Raw genomic sequence first — 12,595 nt, 5'->3', positions numbered from 1 at the left:
ATAAGCTGATGCTATATGAGGAATTTGATTATGCTATGTATTTATTATGATGAAATATTGAAGTGTCGTCGCAGGATTGACGTGTCGACGAATATGTACATGTGTATTAAGGTAAGGAGTAATGAATAGTGGTTACGGACTCTGACTTGTGAAAAAGGATGTTGGAAACCAAGAATCGTACTTTAAGAGTTATGAAATGTGTGTAAATGCGTGAATGTGTCACAATGCCGGCGAAAATTTTTTGGACACTGTTATATTCATAAGATTTTGCTTCTACACATTTGCAACGCAAATTCTCGACCTGTGAAATTTTGTATATGAGACTGTCCCTATAGCGGAAACTGCTGTCATAAATATTTCGGTAAGAAAGTTAAGTGAACACCTTCACGTAATGCGTCGTGGACACCCAGCTGCGCAAAAGACGCCTGGAAAAAAGCCATTAGTGTGTGCCTTTCAGAGGCACAGGTGGAGAAAAAAAAAAGGAGGCCATTATCCTCGCTATTGACATTCCTTTGTAGAAAGCATCGTAAATACGACACTCTCAAACTTAAAAACATGATTACACTGTAGAGTTCTTAATTTATGATATTTACTGAAATGAAATGATGAGAAACATTTCATGTCTATTGTCTTGCTAGTTGAAAGATTGTTTATTGCATTATGAAATGCCATATGGCTAGTGAATGACGTTTCACACCTTGCTTTGCCTATTTTGTTTAATATCTAGTTTCTAGCTGCACTACAGCATTGGTTAAAATAAAATTTAATAGATGTACTAATATAGATATTTTATGCCTACAGATCCAGTAAATAACCATTTTATAATCTACTTAAAAAAAACGAGGGAGCACAAAAAGACATTTCCCTTCACAGGAATTGCATACATAATTTTTTTCAATGACTGGGTAACTTATTTAGTAGTGTAATTTAAGGTGATGCATCACCCTAGTGTTAAGATGTGACATAGGTATTAAACATGGCCATTTTTACTGTAATATTTTTTCTGCTTGAGCTTTGTCATGTTTAGATGTAAGTTATTGCATTTGCTGCTGCTGTTTGCCAGGCATAGTGCTACTAAATTTCACTTTACATTACTCTGTTAAGCCAGTTTTACTACTGATTTATTTTTCTTGTTTGCTGCTCATTGCCTTATATTAGTTGTAATGCTGCTGCTTGGTTTGCCAATTTGCATTTTTTTGTCCTTGTGGTTTGTGTTAATTTGTTATGTGCTACTACATTGCCTTGTCCCTTGGTATATATATCTGAGCTCAGTAGATTTAAGTTAGCTTAAGAGGGGGTAGACTATATAAGAAACTAACTATGATGGATTGGAAGAAATGCGTTGAGAAGCTATAAGAAAATGGTTTGGCCAAAAAAAGTAGTGTACAGTGGAGAAAAACTATTTTTGAAAAAGGATGTGAACAGAATACAGAAAGCATGCATCGACAGGATTTTTTTCGGCTGGAGCAAATGTCGAAATAAGAGGAACGATTTATGGAATGAAGTTTTGGGTTGGACTGCAGTACCAAATGTTACACTGAAAACGAACCCTGTCCTTTCCTTTTGTGTTATCCCACTATGTGTTTGTGTACCCTTGTGTATTTGTTTTCTTCCTGTCTCTGTGTAGTTTCATAGAATTTTTTCTTCTTCTAATACTAATCTACATTCACTATGATGAGGAATACTGTTATCCTCGAATATAATTGGCATTAATAATATGTTATTTACCTTGTAAATATGCTTAGACATTATTTATTCTCTTTTGTTTTAATGCTCATGTGTAAAGTTGATGTTTCAAAAGTTATTCTGATCTTTTATGTATGTACTCATGTCATAATTCCTGTAACACTGATGTATATGTTATTTCGATTCTTTTGTAAAGCTTGTACTACAAATGTTATCTGTATTGTTATGTTCTTTAATGATGTATTTTGTACCTTTGTAATTGTATTCTTATATTATAAAATTGTAATTGACACCAGTTCATCATATTATTAACTTGTAAGTTCCATTTCACTGCACACGTTTCTGTTGGTCATAGTATATAGACAATATATGAGAAGTAGGGTCTGTTTGTGTTTGCACATGTGTTAATAATTCAGCAAGGGACTGGATAACAGCATTGCTGGTTCTAAGAACAATTCCAAAAACTCTGTGAGTGCACAAGTGGTGGTTATGGACTTGCTATATTATCCGCAAGACCTTCAATGGTGATTGTGCACCTGCACAGTCACAACAGATGGCTGCTGGCCATCTCTACAAGGACTACAGTGGGTCTGCATCTTTGATGACGCACCAGTACCATTATTTCTACAAGGACTGCAATGGGTCTGCACCTCTGGTGGCCCACCAATACCGTAATCTCTACCAGGACTACAGTGGGTCTGCTCTGTGATGACCTACATACCAATATTCTTCAAAACGTCGAATGACTCTGCTGTGGGTTTGCTCTGTTCTGGCCCATTACCTGTCAGCATGTCAAGAGTCAGCACTCTTTCCGTTGGAAGGACAGCACTACTTCTTCAAGACTGCATGGAAATCCTCTACTTCCGTGTGCATTGTCTTTTACTGCTCAGACTTTGAGAAAAGAAACGGCAGTTTTACTGTGATGAATGATCAGGACTGTCTTTATGGACTGTGAGAAAATGTTAGCTTTTGACCAACATTGTATTAATAAGTGTGTGCATTTGATTTCTTTGTTATTGTAATTATGAAAAATTTTATCAAATCATTATTGGCCACTGCCCAAAACAATTTGTAAAATTTTTTGTGGGGAGCATAGGGGCTATGTAAGTAGGCTGTTTATGTTTTCTTATTGGCAGCGTTACGTAGCGCTCTGTATGAAAATCACTGGCTGTGCTGTGTGCAGTCTGTGGCTGGTTTGCACTGTTGTTCGCTATTGTAGTGTTGGCGGTCGGCTGTTAGCGGCACGTAGCGTTGCGCAGTTGGAGGTGAGCCGCCAGCAGTGGTGGATGTGAGGCGAGAGATGGCGGGGTTTTGAAATTTGTAATACTGGATATCATGAACTGCTATATACATTATGACTTTTGAACACTATTGATGTAAATACATTGTTTGTTCTCTATTTAAATCTTTCATTTGCTAACTATGCCTATCAGTAGTTAGTGCCTTCCGTAGTTTGAATCTTTTATTTAGCTGGCAGTAGTGGCGCTCGCTGTATTGCAGTAGTTTGAGTAACGAAGATTTTTGGTGAGGTAAGTGATTTGTGAAAGGTATAGGTTAATGTTAGTCAGGGCCATTCTTTTGTAGGGATTTTTGAAAGGCAGATTGCGTTGCGCTAAAAATATTGTGTGTCAGTTTAAGCACAGTCATGTATAATTGTTCCAAGGGGACGTTTCATAGTTTCCTTAACCCTTTCGTGAGCCGTGGGAAACATGCTTCCCACTACAATGAACTCGCTCCTAGTCCCGTGGGATTCACAGTTCCCACCTCTGTACTGTGCTACCACCTAGTGAACAGTGTAGGGTACTACTTCCAATCGGAAGTTCGCGTCGTTTTTGCTGTACCTTCGCGCAGAGGCACTGTGTAGCTGAGTGTTGCTCTGTAGAGGGGCCTTTCAGTGCTGTTTGCGTGACATCTTGTGATTTTTTTCCCTCAGAGCTATAGTATAAGGTAAATACTTTTGATTTACCAAAATTTATGAAGGAAAACGTAAAATTGGAATGAGGAGAACTCCAGTTTGAAACAAAATGAGCCATTTCTGCAGTAAAATGGATGGATAACCGTCCAGTCACTTTCCTGTCCTCCATTCATGACCCATGAGAAACAGCCATAGTGAAAAGGAAAAACAAGGATGGTACTAGTACAGAGATTTCTTGTCCTGAAGTTGTGGCAGAATACCACAAAATAATGGGTGGTGTCGATAAGTTTGATCAATTACGAGAAAGGTATGCTATTGGCAGACGTTCTGTAAAATGGTTGGCGCTGCAGTCCGGAACCGCGGGACTGCTACGGTCGCAGGTTCGAATCCTGCCTCGGGCATGGGTGTGTGTGATGTCCTTAGGTTAGTTAGGTTTAAGTAGTTCTGAGTTCTAGGGGACTTATGACCTAAGATGTTGAGCCCCATAGTGCTCGGAGCCATTTGAACCATTTTTTTGTAAAATGGTGGCACAGAATATTTTATTTCCTGATGGACGTTGCTGCAGTGAACAGTTTTATCCTGGGGAAAATAAGTAAAAGAGAAAGGGGACAGCATGATCAGCTCACATACAGGATCCACCTAGCCTGAGAATTGATCGCTGGCTTCTCATCCCAAAAAAGGCGTGGACGAAAACCTGTCTTTCTGGCAAAAAGGGGTAAAGTACCTGAAGATTTTCGTCATGTGGCTGTAGGGCAGCATGAACCCAGTTTAGGAGTAACCTACTGGACGGGCCGTCATTGTAGTACCAAAGCTGCGGAAAAGAGCACTCGCTGTATTTGTACATATTGTCAAATACCACTTTGCATAGACCCATGTTTCAGAAAATTTCATGGCTAGTAATTGTGAACAATCATTGTAACAAGAGAAGTAAATTTATCAAATAAATATGACATATATTAAAAAAGTTGTTTTTGTCATTTAACTCCAAGGAAGGGCAGTGGGAAGAATACTTCCCACCTTGTTGTGTGACCTCACTTTCACAGTTGGATCAAATTTGATATTCTGTATGATAAATATACCTATCTGTTAACTACTATCTGCTCTCCATTCATTAAAAAAAACTGCTCAATAATTTTGCCCACGAAAGGGTTAAGAGGGCACTGTGGTTGTGGATTTATCATCCTTTTTCAAAGTCTTTGCATGGAACATCTAGAACTGATAGGACACCCCACTGGAAACAAATTTTGGCTGCCACTTCCCAGCGACATTAGGTGTCCATTTGTATTGGTTATGCACCTGGGAGGCGCCAAGGCGTAGGTACTCGGCTGCACGCATATGCTATGTTTGTTGCCTAAAATGCAGTCATCTGCTCTACGTGAAAGAAACTGAGCCGATCAAAATAAAAGTTTGTCATTCCCTTCTAATAATCTTTCTCCACTTAGAGACGCTCATTCTTACGGTTATCTTCTCATGGCCGGGGTTCACAGTCATTTAGTCGTTGACAGTAGAAATTATTTATTTCACAATTGTAATTTTGGCCTTTAGGCCATTTTCAAGTGCTACTGTGAAAGATTTTGCTTCAGCACATGTCATACATAAAATCATATGTGGCAATTACGTAGGTTCTCATCAGCAGTAGACTGCTATCCAAATGACACAGTGGAAGCCCACCCTGTAACTTTACGCCCACATATTTTTATAATTTCAGTAATTTTACAATCATGCCCGCAGATATTTATAAATTACAAATTGTTTTCATACACTAATTTATCGTGCACCAGTATATGGAAAATGACAGAGATGTAAAGCAGCTTCTACATAGGCGCACAAGTGAACATAATACGATCAATTTTTAGCTTCTGTTTTAATAACTATTTTGCAGTAATTTTAGAAAAGGTGCTTATGGATTCTTTTATCGACACATAATTGGAAAACATATTGTAATTGAAATACATAAATAATTTTAGTAAGATGTACATGAATACACTACCGCCCCTGTTGGGGCTTACTGTCAATCTGCTGGCCAGAACTGGGCACTACCTTTCAATATAGCAGTGCCCTGGCTGCAATGAAATACACACATAGTAGGTTGTGATACGGCACACGAGCATTCTTCATCTTGTCCCTCACGTACCTGGCAATACTTCAGAAAGCGTACTTGCACAGCTGGTATAGGAGACATTTAATAACCTTTTATCGATATCTGACTACGGTAACTATGCTTACCGGCACCGTAATCGACGTAAAGGTTGTTTACTAGGGACCTTGGCTAACAAGTTCACTTTCTCTCAAGTAACTGTTTGATTTATTAAGCATCTTTGTTTTAAGTTGCTGGAAAGTGTTAAGAAATGTTGTCTCTAACAGAATTTATTCCCCATGACGTGATCAATCACCCTTGGACGTTTGATGCAAAGAGAACTAGCTCATATACGAGGTGCGACATTAAAGTAATGAGACTGATGTGAAAAAAAAATGTTGATTACTGTTTTAGTCAAGTTTTGTGTTGTCTCCTTCAAAGTAGTTCCCTTCTGATTGCACACACTTTTTCCAGCGCTTCTGCCATTGATGGTAACATTTCTGGAACTCATCTTCTGTAATATCCTCCAAGACTCTCGTCACAGCTTTTTGGACATCTTGTGTTGTTTGAAAATGGTGTCCCTTGACCGCCGTTTTGACTCTTAGAAAATGAAAAAAATCGCATGGAGCGATATTTGGTGAATAAGGTGGCTCTGGTAGTCCTGAAATTTGTTTTGAGGTTAAAAATTGCTGTACTGACAGAGCAGTATGGGATGGCGCATTATCGTGATGCAGAATCCAGTTATCAACAATGTTGCCAAGGACACAAAGAACTCTTTTACGAAGTCTTTCTAAAATTTCTTTGTAGTTATATTGGTTAACTGTTTGTCCAGGAGGCACCCACTCTTTATGAACAACTCCCTTGGAATCAAAGAAGCACACAAGCATGCATTTTGCTTTTGACTTTGACATGCGAGCTTTTCTTGGTCTGGGTGATGCCTTTGAGCATCATTGCGAACTTTGGCCTTTTGTCTGTGGATCGTACTGAAAAAACCAACTTTCATCACCAGTGATAACATGGCTCAGCAATTCTGGATTGATTTCCATTTGCTCTAACAGATCGGCTGACACATTTTTCCGTGTTTCTCGCTGTTGTGGTATGAGATTTTTGGGGACAATTTTTGCACAAAACTTTCTCATACCAAGAGCTTCAGTTATTATTAGACGAACCGTTTGTCGATTGATGTTCAGTTCGCCTGCAATCATTTTCACGGATAATCATCTATCAGATCGTACGAGTTCACGCACCTTGGCCAAGTTGACATCCGTCCGTGAGGTTGTGGTCGTCCACTGCGGTCTTCATCTTCAACATTCGTTCCGCCTTCACTTAACATTTTATACCAACGAAAAACTTGAGCTCTTGACATAACCTCCTCTCCGAAAGCCTTCTGAAGCTCACCGTAAGTTATCGTCGCGTTTTCACCCAATTTAACGCAAAAAGAAATGGCATACCGTTGCGCAGTATTATGTATGCTGTTCCTGTTCCAAATCCGTGACGAGACACAAACACGTGTTAACGTATTACAGCACAATTCACGACTGAGCAGTTGCATTGATGTGCCGCTTGGACTAGAAGCAGCTTATAGACCAAGGTGAAAGATATTGTGCCTACGCAAGCCTGAAGGGTTGTCACATCTTGCAAAGAAAATCAGTCTCATTAATTTATTGCCACACCTTGTATGACCATTCCTCATGGAGAGAGTGAATGATACCTTGTTGTGTTGCAGGCACGTAACTGTACAGGGTGTCCCAAAAATGTTGTGACAAACTTCGAGAGGTTGTATAGAGTGTTGTGAGCAACGAATGGAGGACGGGAAGCTGTGTCCAGAAACGTCATCCAACGACACTGTGGAGCGCCAACGTTATAGGCGCTGGAGCCCGCCACTGGGACACCCCTTTGTCAAAATGGTTCAAATGGCACTGAGCATTATGGGGCTCAACACCTACGGTCATCATTCTCCTAGAACTTAGAACAACTTAAATCTAACTAACCTACATTCGAACCTGTCACCACAGCGGTTGCACGGTTCAAGACTCAAGCGCCTAGAACCAATCGGCCACACCAGCCGACCCCCTTTGTCGACAAACGTGACTATGTACACTGGCGGACTGTGGGCGGAAAATCTTGCAATGTCGTTTGTTATTCAGTGATCGTGACTGATTGCCACGATCGGCAGTGGAGAAGATGGAGCTAGCTGCAGTGTAGACATGTCTCGTCTCCTGTGAATGCCATGCTCTGTTGCCTTGGTGGATGACGATTTTGGACATGGGTTTCCATCTGCAGTTTATTTTTCTCCTGTGTACCAAGATCTTAGAGGGGTCCGTCGCGACAATAGAGCATCACTTTCATAGGAGACACGGCCTAAGCAGCTCTGTCGATCGTGGCAGTCAGTCGTGAACATTGCGAGATGTTCCATCTTTGGTCTGTCAGCCTACACAGTCACGTTTGCTGCCGAAGGGATGGCCACCGCCTATAACTTTGACGCTTCACAGCGTCGTTGGATGGCATTTCCAAGTTCCTACCCTCGATTTGTTACTCAATATGTACGCTCCACAGTACCTCGAAGTTTGTCACAACATTTCTGGGACGACCCTTAGAAGCAAAGCAGAGACTAATGCAGAATCATTCTAGCGACGATATGTGCCACAGATAGGGAAATATGTAAAGAGTGTAACGCTAAGTACATATAAAAGTGTTTTGAGGAGATAAAAACACTTTCTCATGTGACAGAAATCTCACATGTGATACGTTTTTCCCTAAGGAGTCCATGAATGCTTTGGCGCTCGCAATGTTAAGAGCCGATGTTCAAACCGCTGCGTGATGATTAACGGTTTTTAGAGACGTTTACAGGCCACTATGGATTTATTTTTGTGGACGTAAATGTAATGTCTATATCAGGAGGAGTGCTGATTTTGTAAGAGTACAATGTGCCACACCCCAAGTGAAAATGCGTTATCGTTATCATGAAACTTCACTCTGTGATTTACAATCAATTTTCTGCACCAAAATATTCGCCTATGTTGCAGTATGTTTGGAGGAAGTCGGGTTATGACATTAACACACTCATATTATTGTATGAAAATATAATTACTGCGGTTTCCGATATTGGACTGCTTGAATGCGAAAGTGATTCTGAATATAAAAACCTGTCTTTAGTGAGGTGTGCACATTGTTCTGTTCCACTTTGTTTTAACAACTTCAACGAAGCCCCCATCTGCACTATGAGGACTAATATGAGCACTATCAGCTGTGCGGGATACTTATGTTTGGAAATGTTATAAATACTTAGAGCAGAGAGTTTTTGGCACTGTTGACTGAAAATGTAATTATACACTGGCGTTGTGATACTGGTATGTTGTTACTTTGTTTCTCTCTATTAAAATGTCACTTACCGTAGAATGCAAGGTTTTGCATTGAAAAGACACAGACACTGTTGTTTTTATGATCGAGTGTTATTCTAAGCATGGTTTCGTGCTATTCCGAGCGTTTGAAACCAAAAGTGTCCGTTGTAAGTGGGGTACTGAGAACAAGATGGCAACTGTCGAGTACATACTGATTGCCTGTTTTATTTTTAATCGTGGTAAAATACTGGACTATGATTGGGAACTCTAAATATTTCTATCTTGGCATATAAATTCTCTGACTGGTCTATTCCCAAGAAGGTGGGAGAGATGAGGGAATTGGGGCTGGGGGGGGGGGGGGAGTCGGGGCATGATGACCTCAAAGCATATGCCACTCCGCCTTGCTTGTAGGTGAGCCAATAGTGCAAGTATATTTTTATTGAAAGTCGCTACTGCTTTCTCAATGGTGTCATCATAGGATGTTCGCCGATTTTGAATGTGCTTTCTGATCAAAAAGCTGGAATGATCCTTTATTTGGCAACATACATAGTTGTCACCATTGTAGGCTAATCTTTTAAGACACCAAGTTTTTCTTTCGTCAGTTCTATAAGCCACAATTGAGTACATGACAATTCCAGCGATATCAGTGCCCTCCAAGGTTTTACTTGTAGGTACGACATTCTCAAAGCCATTTAACACATTATCTGCGAAACAACTGGACAAAATGTTACTTTTGAACTACATAGACGAAGGCTAGAAACTTTAGGGGGGCTATTAACACATTTTTTTTATCATTTGTTATGTAATGTTATGTCTCAAGTTCCAGTTTTTTTAGAATTGCAACCTGAAATGAAAACAAAAAATTGCTTGATTTAAAGCTTCATTATTCTGTTTAAAACGTGAAGCCGGTAGAGAACATCTACTCTAACATTTTTGTCAGAGGTAAGTATCGATATTTCTAGGTCTCCTTAGTGTTCGTTCAAAACTTTTGTGATATTTTTCTTATGATACCACTCGTGAGTAAAAGTATTTATACTCTCGATTCGATACTGTGTTCCCATATGTGCTTACCAGAACGTGGACCCGTGAACGGCATGCATGCGACAGAGGGTGCGGAAGCTGGTCCTGGGGTTCCCCAGCTGCATGAGGTTCCCCAACAGAGGGACTGGGGGATCCCCCGGCGCGTCGCACCGCGGCCGCCGCAGCCACGCCCACCACAGCCCGGCCGCCAGGGCTGCCAACAGCTGCAGCAGCCACCACAGCACCGCCATCCTCACAGAGAAACACACACCTGCCTGCTGAGCGCTCACTGCCGCTTATGTACACGGCGGCTGGCGGGATACCTCCACGGCTGCACAGGGCGTTGTTATAAGTCCCCCTGTTTTCTCCTTTCCTCAAATCACCTCACGTCCCTAACAGACAAGAGATAAGGCTTCCGGAATCGCTCGGGCCAGTAATCCCAGGCGACGAAACGTTTTTGTTTGTTTAACAGTGTGTTATCAAGTTTTCAGTTGAGTTGTTGATTCCGCTTTTCTCCACAATGTTTTGACTACCGACCCTGGCCCCGTTTTTCAGTTGCTGAGGCTTAAGTCGTTACTGCAACCAGACTGTGGAGTGCTGCTGGTGTCTCACCACCTTTCAGTAGCGTCTGTTCTCTTGTTGTCTACATTTTCTATGATCCATGTTTCACTTACGTATAAAACTATACTCCAAACTAAATACTTTTAGGAAAATACTTCCTAACACTCACTTTTAAATTAGATGATAGTATATTCATCGTTTCATTTGTAAGAAAACAGTTTTTCCAGTTGGCGGTCTGCATTTTATATCCTCCATTTTTTCTATCTTTAGTTATTTGGCTCCAGATAGTCGTCTTTTAAACCTGGACTCTGATCTCTGAATGTAATCCCCACCTCACCACCTGGTCTGATTCGCCTACATTCCTTTACTCTACTTACCTTTTATTGATATTCATTTTAAAAGCTGTTTTTGGGGACTTTCAATTCTGATCAACTGATTTGCCGAGTCCTTCGGGAGTTTCTAACACAATTACCATGACATCATCAAACCTCAAGAGTTTTTACTACTTCTCTCTGACATTTAATCCCATTACAAAATTTGTCCTTGGATTCCTTTACAGCATGCTCAACGCACAAACTGAATAACGTGGGGGATAGGCTAAAATTCTGTCTCACGCTCTTTCCAAATATCTTCCGTTTTATGTTATTCGGATGTCGTAACTGCAGCCTGGTTGCTGTGAAGTTGTATATAACCTCTCGCTCCGTGCATTTTATACCTTATTTCATCCCAAGTGGGCTTGCTGTAGACAACTATTTGATTACAAAAGTGAAATTGGTAGTGGCTTTACTGAGAGAATATGTCATGTGATGTAAAGGAAAACAGTGGAATATTTGAACTAGATGAACGAGAGGACGTATTGAAATTATGCATCTACATTGTTTGCACACTATCACAAAAAATGGCTCTCAGCACTATGGGACTCAACTGCTGAGGTCATTAGTTCCCTAGAACTTAGAACTAGTTAAACCTAACTAACCTAAGGACATCACAAACATCCATGCCCGAGGCAGGATTCGAACCTGCGACCGCAGCGGTCTTGCGGTTCCAGACTGCAGCGCCTTTAACCGCACGGCCACTTCGGCCGGCACACTATCACAGGAAGGGATCAATTGTTGTGTTTGAGGTTGGGCAATAAACATCACACTATTGCAAAAACAATTTTTTTCGTGGCAGAGTGAACACCGGAATTAATAAAATGACTGTTATGCACGGTCAAGCCACATCAATATGATCACCATCCATGTGTCCGCCCCCGGTAGCTGAGTGGTCAGCGCGACAGAATGTCAATCCAAAGAGCCCGGGTTCGATTCCCGGCTGGGTCGGAGATTTTCTCCGCTCAGGGACTCTGTGTTGTGTTGTCCCAATCATCATCATTTCATCCCCATCGACGCGCAAGTCGCCGAAGTGGCGTCAGATCGAAAGACTTGCACCAGGCGAATGGTCTACCCGACGGGAGGCCCTAGTCACACAATCTATGTTCGATGTCAACGTGCAGTGACCACTCCCAGACGACAGGTGGCAGCACTGGCGGTGGAGACTATATAAAAAGTTTCGGGGAACGCAGGGAAACGGTGCAGTCGTTATCGTAATGCAGAAATGGAGCGATTTATCTGATGTCCAAATGGGCATGACCATTGGTTTCAGGCCAAGGGTGCAAGCATATCTGAAATGTTAACTGTTCACATGACACTGTGGTTAACGTATACCACGCATAGTAAAATGGTGCTACCCAGTACTTGTGCCGAAGCAACAGTGGTTAAACCAGCGCCATAGATGATCAGTGGCTGCAGAGATGTGTACAGGCGAATAGGCGAATAGGTTGTAAGTATTCCGCTTAGGTTTTTTTATTGGTAACGCCACGTAGCGCTCTGGATGAAAATCACTGGCTGTGCTGTGTGCAGTCTGTGGCTGGTTTGCATTGTTGTTTGCTATTGTAGTGTTGGGCAGCTGGATGTGAACAGCGCGTAGCGTTGCACAGTTGGAAGTGAGCCGACA

General features: G+C 41.3%; 1 protein-coding gene across 1 annotated transcript in view; it reads right to left on the bottom strand.

Annotated features, from left to right (window-relative positions):
- The window catches only part of LOC126106737 (cytochrome P450 4C1-like), a 109,537-nt gene extending 99,247 nt beyond the window's left edge, over positions 1-10,290 (bottom strand). Inside the window, exon 1 of the mRNA XM_049913112.1 lies at positions 10,091-10,290. Coding sequence (XP_049769069.1) covers positions 10,091-10,290 — 200 coding nt within the window. The remainder of the gene's footprint in view (positions 1-10,090) is intronic.
- Between the last annotated feature and the right edge of the window lie 2,305 nt (positions 10,291-12,595).

The sequence above is a fragment of the Schistocerca cancellata genome, chromosome 10 (genome assembly GCF_023864275.1).
Source record: "Schistocerca cancellata isolate TAMUIC-IGC-003103 chromosome 10, iqSchCanc2.1, whole genome shotgun sequence".
Lineage (NCBI taxonomy): Eukaryota > Metazoa > Arthropoda > Insecta > Orthoptera > Acrididae > Schistocerca > Schistocerca cancellata.
The sequence above is the reverse complement of the archived record's forward strand: the minus strand, read 5'-3'. Positions and strand labels throughout refer to the sequence as shown.